The sequence below is a fragment of the Manacus vitellinus genome, unplaced genomic scaffold (assembly GCF_001715985.3).
Source record: "Manacus vitellinus isolate BGI_N305 unplaced genomic scaffold, ASM171598v3 scaffold_3_pilon, whole genome shotgun sequence".
Classification (NCBI taxonomy): domain Eukaryota; kingdom Metazoa; phylum Chordata; class Aves; order Passeriformes; family Pipridae; genus Manacus; species Manacus vitellinus.
In genome coordinates, this window is record NW_021940535.1 from 30,435,361 (window position 1) to 30,448,373 (window position 13,013).

Below are 13,013 nucleotides of genomic sequence, written 5' to 3' on the forward strand. Positions count from 1 at the left end.
AGGCACAGGGATCGCCTTTGGAGGGCATGGTCAGGGGTGGGGATAAACAGATATAAGAGGCTGCAGAGGGTGTGAAGAAGCTTTTGGTACAGCTGCTCTCTGAGCATCCTGCTGCACGTGCCTCTGTCCTGCCTTGTGCCATCCCTGGTCAGCCTCTTTCACCATGGAGGAGAAAGCTTTCCCAGACGGCCACATGAGTTTAAACCCCAGTCTGGTTGGCAAAGCCTGTTGGAACATTGGCCTGTCATCCCCTTGGGCTATTTACCAATTCCTGACATCACCATGCTATTTTTTATGTGGGTCCCTTGTACAAAGGAAGAGCATGGCCAGTTTCCATTGCTCTGGCAGACTTTCTATGCTACAGATTCTGTACAATATTCCACTACAGCAAAGCTAAGTGAAATCCTGCCTTTGTTACAACCCCAACTGTGTATTGCCAGCTTACAGTCCTCTACATGTTTTATTGCTTTTGCTGTTAATCTCTCAGGATAAACACATATCACTACTTTAGATTCTGTAGTAGTTGTTTCTCCAGTCACAATTAGAAATAGGAACCTTTGGGGGAAAATGGTAAATATGTTAGCTCACTTAACACATGATTGAAATTTCACTTCAGCCCTCAAGGAATGTAATTGGCATAAAACAGAAGGCTCGTCTGTGCTGGAAATGGTGTTGCAAATGGTGGTATTTCCACAAACTACTTCTTAGGGTTTTACAGTGATAATACACAGTTGTCTCTATGTTCCTCAGCATTTATAACAAGTTGACAAATATTCGGTAACTAAAGGTCATTTTATTAAATGAAGATACTTGTTATACAGTGTCAAGTTCTAGCTTTGAAATTGTTAGAGAGCAGATTAAACACTGAACTCCCCAGACACACATATCGGTTGGGCAGGATCATACACCACGTAAATAAGCCAGTTGAAACACCTGACATTTACTCATAACACACTGCTGCAAGTGGCAAAACCATTCAGTTCTTAGTCATTTATACACTGAATTTACACACTGACTTATCGCTCTCAATTTCAATGAACAAAGAATACTTTGTATTACACTTATGTAATGGCTGCATCCAAACGAAATTAAATTCTGTGATCTTCATGTGCTGTAATTGGTCGACAGAAACCACTGGAAAAGCTGGAAGGACTCAGCACTGTCAAGGTTGTTCCCAGAGCAGAGCTGTGGACACTGAAACTGCTGAAAACGTTCCTACCAAAGCCAGTGGTTTTGCATCAGATACGTAACCTCCGTGAACAAGAGCAGACCATTTACAGCTGCAAATGTTATCACTTCTAACACCAACCATTTGATTTGTGCCAATCTTTGCAGCAAACTTCCTGATGCAGTTCAGTGGGGAAGACCTCTCTGCACCACCATTGCTCAGTGTAAGGCTCTCAAATACTGGCACACCAAGCCTGGTCCCGCACCAGGACATGGTGCAGCAGGAGGTGGATCAGGCAGTTTTGTTCACCAAACAAGCCCTGCAAAACCTCTGCTGGTGCATCTACACCCTCCAGCAGGAAGCATTTACCTTGAAACCCTTTCCAAGAGGTGTGAAAATCAACAGTTAAGCAGGACAGCATTAGAGACATCTTCTGCCCTAGAATGTGAGCTGGTTTTTAAAGTGATTCAGCTTTCACCCTACATCAAAGGTACATCGATCCTCCGTGGTTGCACTTGAGTAAATTCGTCTGCTGAGAAATTCAACCTTCCCTCTGATATTAGTTCAGTTATAAAAAGTAAAAATTAAAATAAATTTTAACATGCAGGGGAAGGCATGTTTCCTTCATTAATTGTTCAATATTTTTACCTAAAAGCCAGTTAAAATTTGGCCACTGACTCAGTGAATAGCCAGCATCTCATAAATACGTATCCAAGAAGAAGAAATAGAATGTCCGCTAATAAATCAAAAAGATTAAACTCCAAATAGCTGAGAAATTTCTTCATAAATCCTACTTTCAATGTGTGACATTATTAATTTATTTTTAAGGAAGAAGTATGTCCCAATAGCTCTTGCTGGATGGACAGTTAAAAAAAGCATAATAAAACACTGGAAGAATGACATTTTTAGGTGTTTTTTTTTAAGATGTATAACTTTGCATTTGCATATCAGGTAATTTTTAATAAGACAGATTTCTGAAAATTCTTTACATGTTGCTAAGACTTCAGCTCGTGGCTTTCCCAGCTACCTAAAACTTCTGCTCCCTCCAACTCCTACCAGTTGCCAGGTGATTATATAAAATGTTACCACAGATAAGGTTCAGCCAAATCAAGCAGTGAATTTTATCACTCTCTTTTAGTTCTATAAGAGCCAAATGGATTTAAGATCAACAAAATATAAAGAATCTTTCTTAATGGATAAACTGAATGGAGAGAAGGCTTTTTAGGGTGGTAGGAGCTTTTCAGTGGTGAGTTGTATAACAGCAATCCATCCAACACACAGAGAACACAAAACTCTATACTCATTTCTGAAGTGATCAGAGCCATTTTTCATTTTAAGGTGAGTAGCATCTTTTTTTTTCCTAAACAACTCTTTTGCCATTTGAAATAGCATGCTGCTTGTAGTTTTGAAGTATTTTTGATGGATGCTTTCCTCTGTTCATTGTCCTTCAATCCCAGGGTAAAATTCTCCACAGAAAGTATCCTATAACTCAGAAGTAAAGAAACAGAAGAATCTGTGTCATTTTGTCTTTCTGTGGCCAAGATGAGAAGCCCATTGTCATCTTCATCTTCTTTAACTTGTCATTAACCACTCTTGTAAATTAAAGAATTTCACTAAGCACAGCAGTGTTGGCATCACGAAGCTTCTTTGGGGCCGTTTGTGCCCACCACTTGCATAAGCCCTACTCAGATCAGACCATGCCTTACTATTAGCACTGGCTGTCTTAAAACCAACAATCTTTAAAGATGCTTCATTCCTATTATGAAATTTTGGCTTTTGTAAGAGTTGTTTTAAACAAGGCACAAAAACTGTACAAAATACAAGCCACCATGGGGAATGAAACAAAAAAGCTGTTGGATTTACTAGAAAAGGGACTGCGGATGTTAAGATGTCTACCCTCACCTCCAACTCCCTTTAAGTCTCATTATATGCTTAAGTTTTTCATACCAAATAGCAATTTTCCGTTATTAATTTAGGTTCTAAAAATGTGCATTATCTAGGTGCATACATGAGTAGACAGATGCAAAACAAGTACTCTAGTTTCATTGAACTAACAAGTTTCATCAAATGTGTTGATAAAAGCAGCTGTGCTTTAAATTGCAGCATTTGAAGTAAATTTGAAGCAACTTGGTTATTGACTGGAAAGCGGGTACACGTGTACTAGCAGTCAAGGAGGGAAACAAACTCTGTTGTCAACACCTGAACATCATTTTTGGTATGAAAACTGAATAGATTTAGTGATGCAATTACTGATTACTGTACATCTGATGGAAGTGCAACAGAATACATCCTTATGTCCTCAACTCCGGAGTTGGATTAGACTTGTACAGACTTTGAACTTTAAAAAGAAAAAAGCTTAAGCAATGTGTAAATGGCAGTATCACAGACTGATACTGCTTCAAGCTTCCTGCGTGCATGTCCCATCTGCTTCCCACTTGGATGCTGTGGTAGGACCTAGGTACAGAGCAGGCCAGAAGGGAGCTGCCATTCTCTCCAACCGTGCCCCTGAAGCACCAGAAATCAGGACTCGTGAACCTCAGCCTTGCAGTCTGGGTGTCATCTCTGCCCTTCAGTCCTATTTGGATTAGGTGCTTGAGGCTAAGGGATGTTCCTGCAGCACAAGCAACAAAGGCTAGGGGTACCAGAGGAAGATGCAGGAAAGCAAGCATAAGTGTTTCTCACACAGGAGTCTTGCAATTGAACTTTTAATAGAAATGAACAACCTGCAACCTACAATCCCACCAAAGAATTGGGAAGAGAGATAAGGGAGAAAGAAAAAGGCTGTTCCCCAGATTGCTCCTCCACCCCATTAGGATCCAGAGGCACAGCTTTGGCGAACAGCATGTTGTTACAAACCGAGACAGATGGAAATGTGGTTACTTGTCAAAGCTGTTATCCCTCAAGAGCAAAGAAATTATGTTGTCCTGAAAACGCTGTGGGTAACAGACAGGGAAAGGTCCAGAAATAGAACAAAACTAATAATATAAAACTAGGTTTGGAAGAAGAAATGAAAGCTGTCTTTTGCAGAGAAAAGGACGTGTTTTTTCTTAACAGATAAAAATCTTTCTTTAGTCCCAATAGTATATGTTACAATAGATAAGCATTGTCCTACTGAAGACTTAACCTATTAGAAATAAAATACTAATGTTTGTCATGCAGTATTATCAACAGGAGAATTTCTGCAATTGAAACTGAAGGTATTTACAAATTCCGGTCTATACCAAATACTGGATAATATAAGATACCGAGCTTTTAGAAAACCTTTAAATTCTAACTACAGCACAACCCACTCATAAAAGGTTTTTAAAAATTTTAGGTATTAACAATGATCTGAGTCTACCTTTGAAAAAAATGCAGAATTTTCTTCCTAAGACAGTGATTCCTTCAAGATTAATTTAATAGTGAGTTACATCTTTTACTTTTAAGCACATTTCACAATAAAGCTCAAGAAGAAAACCAATTTCCCCAGCAGTATGTTTTCCTAATACTGCTCATTTCTTTCCATCAAAACAAACTGACTCCAGTACCATACCTTTGTCTGCTGAATCCAAGCCAGAAAATAAATGATAACTGCATCTTTTCCATTAAGGAAGGGGATGATACACAAAGAGGAAGATGTTTTGTCCTACAGGTGCCAAAATTAAAAAAACAAAACAAAACAAAACTAACAACTTTATATTTAAAAAATGTCACTTTACTTTTACCGAAATCTTTCAGTCTTCACCTTCCATTAGGAGAAAAAAATAAAGGAGAAAAAATACTGCAAGTAAAATAGCAGTGTTGTGATTATTCCATTTTATATTTATTCTTGCACAAAAAGCCAAATAGCCAGAGAAGTTATGGCATCAGCAGCGCACATTATTTCACAGAAACCACATTCAACTCCATCGGGAAAAGGAAGTTTCAAAACGCTTCCATATGTAATAAAACAATTTTCAAAATCTTTTAGGTTTTGTATTTTGAGTCTTCAGAAATGGTGATTTTTTTATTAGGTTTGGTAGCCTCGTCCATCAGTTCCTTCAGTTGCCCAATCTGTTCATCACGGAAGTCATTAAGTTTTTCTTCTGTGAGCTGGAGTCCATAGACAGTCTTTTCTCTCAGGTTTTGTTTGTCCTCATCGATTTGTTGCTGTATCAATGCTGCATAGTTCTAATGAGGAAGGAATATGAAGGTTACAAAACTGACAAATGCAGGATTCATGTCAACTTTTTTCAAAAGCATTTTACTGTAATAACATACTCTTACACGATCTCCTACAACAGTCTATTAATCAATACCAAATGACAAAAAATTACCCTTTTTATAAGAAAGAAAAGTTATTAAAACATTTCTACATTAAAACACCTACCACCAATTTTATGTAACTAGTTTAAAATGCATATTATATATGTACAGATTAATTTCATTATGTCCTATCGTATACTACTACTGAAAACAAAACACAATTTAATTATAGATCAAATATAACTACTAAAATAGCGTTTTCTATCTAGCAGGATATCAATAGGATTCACTTTGTAAACTGATACATCTGGAAAAGTATTATTCTTGAAATGTATTAGAAAAAGCAATCTATAATTAGACAAATGTCCTGAAGCCTTTTTGCCTAACCACTCTCTGCTTTCCTGAGAGCTGATAAGGTCACTTACATCCAGCCCTGGACTGCTCCAAAGGCAGTAGGAATTCAGTAACTATGAGACTTCTGTCATTCTGCCAGTTTTTAGAAGAAATTAATTTAAAAAATCAAAAGTCAGGTGAGAATAAGAAGGAGCTTAAAGATACCTCTGTATTGCATACTCACTCCCCAAAGGAAAAACAGAAAAAGATAACCCCCCTTTCTGCAGGGTTTTGAATATATGTTTGTTCAGACTGATTTACAATCCTGTTGTAACAGAAAGCATTTGGACCATGTTTACTTAGATAACAGCACTTATGTCAGTGAACAGGCAACATAGTCAGTGTGTGTTACATCAACAGCGGGCTGAGGACCATTAAAAAAAAAAAATCAAAACTTTCTCAAGAGCAGAAACAGAAGTGGCCAAGGGATCACACCAGTAATGTGGGCATAGTTGGAAAATTGCTTTCTCACCACTTCAGAGCAACCTTTGGCCATTACGATTTTTCTAAATTACAACACTCAAGGTTCTGCAAGGACAGCAGTTCTGCAAATTTAATTCAGCTGGTGGTTCTCCCACTGACACCGCTGTGTCCAAGGCCCATCAGCATGGATGCTGTGAGCTTCCCAGCTCCCTCTGCCCAGCACCAGCCCCGCTGCAGCAGCTCTCAAAGAGGTTGTAGTGAGTGAATTCGTCAAAAGCCTCATGGCGTGTGTAATCACAGAAGTCAGTGAACCTACTCAGATGTTTAAAAGTTAAGTACACATTTAACCACTGGGTTGGGAGGGAGCCTAAACATCCATTTTTCTTAAGAAGAACTTAAAAACAAGCTCAAAAATTAAGAAATTAATTTCAAAAGTTAATTTTTAATTGGAAAAAATACAGGCTTCTATCCTACTTCAGTAAGGTATCCTTTAAAGTACCTTTAAAGTTTCAAGCACAACTCTGAATAAAGTGTAAGAAGTTGAACTAGAAAAAACATTTTCTGAATACTAAGAATAAGGACTGTTACATGGCAACACCCTTTTTTAAAGAAAGGATTAAATATCAGGAGTATTCAAAAGCACAGCATTATAGCAATGAGAAATAAGCATTATTTGAATTCCCAATCTTCAGCTAAGAGAAAACTCATTACTGCATACTGAATTGTTAATCCAATTACCAGCAGAGTAACTGAAGCCACTACTTCAACTGTCTGTCTAATAATTCCAGAGAAGTGGGCGAGAAGGAAGAATGATATTTGTGAGCATGTGATAAATTTCAAAATGACACCATTTACTAACATAAATACACTACATTGTTAGTGAACCATGTCAAGCCTCACTCAAGTCAGCAGGATCTTATCACTCCTGCTGCAAAATATAATTCATGGCTATTTAAAGAAAATAGACAGCTAAAACAAACCAGGGCAAACAAAAATACATTTTTATTAATAGGGACTCTGAACTAATGTGACTCTTTGAGGTTCTTCCCAACATCACCTCTCCTTTTTTTTACATTAAATATGCATTCAGGAACAGTAACACTGCAGTTAATCCCCACAGTAAACCTACACTTCAGAGGTATTACCTCATAGTAGAGTTGGTGTAGGGTTTAGAAGGAACTAAAGAGGTTTTTCTCTGGATGATTGAACAATAAAGTAGTAACAAGATAAAAAATTATAATGGCTTAAGTCTTCAACTTTGTGATTTACAGAATTTCTTATCAAGGCAGATGGACAAATGTGATCTGTGAAGCTATCTGCAGACCAGAAACACACCAATGGTGACACATCAACTATTCCAGCTCATTCTGTCTTCACATTTCTGCACAGAACAATCCAGTCAGTACTGACTCTGGACTCCAAAAAAAAAGAAAAGAGAAAACAAACCACACTCTCATTATACCAAACAACAACATTCACAGCATATAATAAACTATAATAAAAGCAAGCAATGTGAAGCTCTTCACATCTCATCCACAGATCTGACTAAACATAGAAACCCTGAGAACCCCTCCATGTGATGCCCTGTGCAGGTACCGAGGCAAGAGAAAAGTCCTTCCCACTGCTAATGAACAGGAGCAGCCTGGGGCTACTGCTACAGGCATGGGCTATAGTACCCAGAAATAACTGAAGCCCATTTAAAGAGTGGTTATAATTTTAAAAACTTTGTTGACAAGATCATTTGTTAAAAAAATAGCAAACTAATTACTGGAAGAGTCTATAGTTTATTTTTTTTTTATCTAACATCAAAGTATCACACTTCACAGAGCACCAGTGTTAAAGAATCCAGATCTTGAAAGTGGTATTCCTCAACAAAGCTGCAACGCCCACTCTCACAGATGTTCTGCATCCAGATACAGAGCAATGGACTATACCTCCCCCATTCCCTGATGCCAGGTGTTCCACCTCTCAGCACTCCAACGTGCTCTCATCCAACTGTCACCGCTGGCTCTTTTCCCCTACTCGTTTTCTAGCTGAACAAATGTTTTGTATGTGCCAGAAAATCTCAATAGTTGCAGTTTCACATCAATTTGCAATGTGAACAGAAATTTAGAATTGGACCCTGGAAACATGCTGGGTTTTGGTTGGCTCATGACAGAAAATGGAACTTTCTCACCTCACTTTACCAGAAGTCAGTGAAGCACCAAAGAAAATATCTTTCAGCCTTTATGAAAGTGCTGAAAAAAAGAGCAGCTATATGGCATATCTCATTTTCTCTCTCTGTGTTTCCAGATGAGGAACAAACAAAGCCTGGAATATTTAACTCTTTAACACTTTACTGCTACCTCAGAAATTCATATTGTTATTATGTGATCAGTGATTTGTGGAAAGCTACTACATGATTTGACGATACACGGTAATTTAAGATTTGGGGTCTATACAGAAAACGTGCCACTTTGCTAACCGCACGTGAACTTTAATATGCTGAACTCCAAAGTTATGTAATAGCTTTAAAAGCATAATGAAAAAAAAGTGGGGGGAAGATAACATTTTTACTTCCAGTAATATAACTGGTCACAAAATATGATGACCACAGTCCCTCTCAGGTAATAAGGAGCAGCATGTTCATGTATGGTCTAGTTTTCACTGGAACTTAATAGTTAGAGAACTTTAGTATTTTCCAGTGTCATCTTCCCTACCAGCAGAACTGCAACAAACACTTGCTTAGCTTTTCCAAACAAGGAAAATTATTTCCCTTTTGTCTTTATGTTACATATAACTGCATCTTCCAAATGTAACACCTTTGTCAATCACGACACAAGTCCTGGGCAGATTTTTCAAGGGCATTGTATTCCCATTATGGTTCACACTGTGCTCACAAAACCAGAGACAGGAGACACAAAATGGAACACAAGTAAACCTGCACTTTCACAGAGCCAGGCTCAGCATACACAAGGATGGCAGAGGGACACAGGCGCTCCCCTCCTTTGCACAGAGGGTCAAATACGGTAGGTCAGTCAGGGACAACTTCTGCATCTTAGGGGTTTTTTAGGTTGCTTGGTTGCCTCTTTGTAAGTAGCTCTCACTGCAGTGATCCTCTGCATGCACCAGGTGTAGACCTTCTGAGCACCCACATGAAAAAAAACCAAACAAGAAAGCCCCTACCATCTGAATGGTGAAAGTCTTTGCCCCTTGTATATGACTGCCACCATAAACCCAGAAGATCAGAATCAAGTTCAAGTTAAGACAACCTTTCCTGACCATTTACCATCAAAAGATGGCTGATTTATCCAGTACTAAATCCCAGCATTCTGGTCATCCATGTCACAGACACACTCTCCATCATAAAGGAGGTCCAGGGTAACAGTGTGAGGTGTAGACTGGCCATGTCCCTGCACTGCCATCAGTATGTGCAACCACAGACATACCCCAAAATTCTCCGCATCACCAATGCAGAGAGGCAGATCCCTCACCTGGATGGTCTCCTTAGAGATGCTGGTTCTGCCACAGACCACAACTGCATCTACAGCATGCAAGCTGAATCCAACCATTAGGCTCTCTTAAAATCCTATGACGTGACAAAATACTTGAACCTCTAAGTGATTTATACAAAAAAAAATAAGGTAAGTATTTGCTGTAATCAACAACCACAGGGGTTTTTGTTTAAATTCACTAACTGAAGTGAATACACATTATGTCTCTGCTGTCTGATTCATAAGCACTCATGGAATGCACAAATTCATTAAAAGGACAAGAGGATGAGCGACATTTGAGGTTTTAAAATACCTTACATTACAGAAAGGGCATCGGCCTTGTTGTTTTCAAAGTTTTCAAAGGATTAAATAAAAAAATATAAGCAAAAATCACACAACCAAAAGCCCCACTCCCTGACTGCCAGATATACTACAGACTCTTACCTAGGCCAGTCCACACTGACGGATGTTTATCTCATATGCAAATAAAAAATGCAGATAAGACACTTACGATTTAATCATAAGATTAAATGAGTTAAGAGCCTATTTTGGCCATTTTCACTGGAAAGAACAGTAATCATAATTTCTTTGCATCCCCCTCAACATGTACAATTTTACATTTTAGAAAACCACTCCAAAAATCTCTGTAAGATTGATTTAGATAGAAAAAGTCAGAACAGATATGTCTGTTCACAGCAACTACCTGTACAATTCACTTTCTTGCCAGATTTTCTCTTAAAAAAAAAGGTCTAAAATTTTTATCTCCCTTGAGCATCTGAAGTATAAAGCTGAAGAATTCACACATTCCAGAACAACTATATCCACTTGCAGCCATAGCACTGATAAACAACAGTACTGGGGCCAGATCAGAAAACGCTGCTCTGAGACATGTCAAACAATCAGGGCAAAGTCAGGCACTAGAAAAATGCTATCAGATTATTTGAAATTTATTTTTCTCGGGGTGACATAAAAAAAAAAATTAGCATGGCCTGACAGGCCACCCTCATTGCTCTCTGGAGGTTAACTTCCCATTGCAGTATTTCAAATTCTTCTGCTGCTACTCAGAGCAAAATCAAACACATGCTGCCAGGACGGCAGCATGAAGAAACAGCTGTAAATGAACAGCACAGCAAGCTGCAACCTGTCCTTATTATTGTGCAGAGATATTTTGAATTAATTATTTTATATTCATTCAGACAGAATTCTGCAAGCTATTTATTATATGTTTTACTGGAAAACTGTTTTGATGTTAAACTAATTGAGCATCAGCAAAAGATAAAATATTACAGAAGTGATTTTTAAATGGGAGCTATGCCCCATGAAATTCCAGAGCTTCTTCATACATTTTATCTGAAGCTGTAAGTATAGTTAGAAATGCAATAAAAAAACCCCAGGAAAATTCTACCACACAAGCTGAGCTTAATACGCCACTACAGTGAATATTTTCATACACTCAAGTACCTATTAAGCCATAGCAACCTACATTGCACGCTATAAGACCATTTAAAATAGCCCATAAACATTTTAAAAATTGCATAAAATACAATTACTGCCAAATAAATTAACTGGTGTGAATAAACAGCTATGTATTCTCTAACAGGAACAATGTACTATCAATTTCAAAATTGAAATTTCAACCCACTTTTAGTTTTGTAAAGAACACAGTATGGTCACTTAAAAAAAAAGTGAATGTACTATAAAGAATGCTGAGTAAGCCTTCCCCTGCTTCTGAAGATATCCATCAAATGGTATCTGAATGATACCACGTAGTGATATATGGCAGCATTATCACAGTTTCTTTTTTGGAAAATTAAAATAGCAATTGCTGGGAAAAGGGCAATAAAAGGAAGATGGGAATTTCATTCTGAGGTATCCAGCACAGCAGAGGATCTGTGGGGAATAAAGATGTCCAGCTCCTACTGCACATCTTGACAGAAGGTGAAAAACCAGCTTTCTCTTCTGGCATTTAAATGACCTCAGAATCCACCATATGTGTAACAGCAGACCAGGCAGATACAAGGAAAAACAGGGACAAGCTTGTTTGTCATAGAAACCAATGTTTTTCCTCATGTTTTGTTCTAGCATCTCCTTCATCAACAATATCACCACACATATTCCATCAACAACATCTTGAATATCTATTAAGAGTGGCAGAGCTGTGCAAAGTAACACAAAGCATTCTAGTTTCAAAACCAAAAAGGTCTTCCCAGAACAGATATGTTAAAGAAAGTCATGGAACATCCCTTCAGCAGGGTAGTTTGGGTAAGGTAGCCATGGCTGCCAAATTAGAGACCTGAGATGGTGCTGCAGCCCACAAAGGCTGCAACAACAGAGCAAATGCTCTTCATATCCTGTGTTCACCGCTGCTTATCCTGAGGTATTGCTTAGTTTCAGTCCTCCTGAGATCCACACACAAACCTTTGTTGTTCAAATTAAATATACTGTAAACACAAGCTCTTTGGCTTGAGTGAAGCACTGGGGTGGCTAATGGACAGATACCAGTGGCTATGCTATAGGCTACAGACGTAATTAGCTGTCCTGCTGAATGATTTACCTACATCTCATGAGAGCAATCTGGTTTTAGATGCTGCTGTTCTGAGATTTGTTTACCACCTTCTGACAGCTCTTAGATGTAAAGAATAAGGTGCCTTAAACAAGCTATAAAATCTGTCATTTCTGTTACATTTCAAACTTCAGCCACCCTTGATACTGTCCATTAATAACAGAAGGGTTCTGTTAAGCAGAAGTTAGGATACAACATATTAAATGTCTGTTTTATTCGTATACATTTTATTCACAAGCCAAAACACTTAAAAATCAGACTGAGTAGCTCTTAAGTCATAAGAGCAGTCATAAGAAGACTAAGAAGAAACTTAAAACACCTATATATAAGAATCAGAAAGGGTATCTGAAAGATATGCTGAAACATTACTCATGCTTACTTTAAAAAAGCACTCTTCTCAGGAATTAAAGGAAAGCACATTTTCATATAAAATTTTGGGAATTTCCGACTATATGAAAAATAATTTTTTTAATATTTCTTTCCTAATCTAGCAATAGTGAAAATTGCATACCTGACAATATGACTTTCCTGTGCACTGCTACTTTTCGAGCAGGGCAGTTGAGGAATCTCCAAAGGGAAAAAAAATCCCAAAATAGCACTAAATCAGAGTTGGTAACTCACAGCCATTGTCCCTGCCCCTCTGCTGAGGCAGCCACTACAGTGGTACTCTAGAAAAGGAAGGAAAAACAGGGACAGCAGAGCAGCACACAGAGTTCATTTAAGCAAATGCAGAGCAAGAAGGTACAAAAATAACACTGTCTGCCAGCTG

General features: G+C 38.1%; 1 protein-coding gene across 3 annotated transcripts in view; it reads right to left on the bottom strand.

The window, feature by feature from the left end:
* Window positions 1–4,532: 4,532 nt before the first annotated feature.
* SDHAF3 (succinate dehydrogenase complex assembly factor 3) overlaps window positions 4,533–13,013 on the bottom strand; it is a 32,691-nt gene continuing 24,210 nt past the window's right edge. For 2 of the 3 annotated variants that reach the window (XR_001921027.1, XR_001921028.2), the window contains exon 3: window positions 5,210–5,317. Coding sequence is in view for 1 of the 3 variants with exons in the window: in XM_018075810.1 (XP_017931299.1) it covers window positions 5,114–5,317 (204 nt within the window). In the remaining 2 variants the exon portion in view is untranslated. Of the gene's footprint in view, window positions 5,318–13,013 lie in introns of all 3 variants that reach the window. The other variant, XM_018075810.1, reaches the window with a different exon arrangement.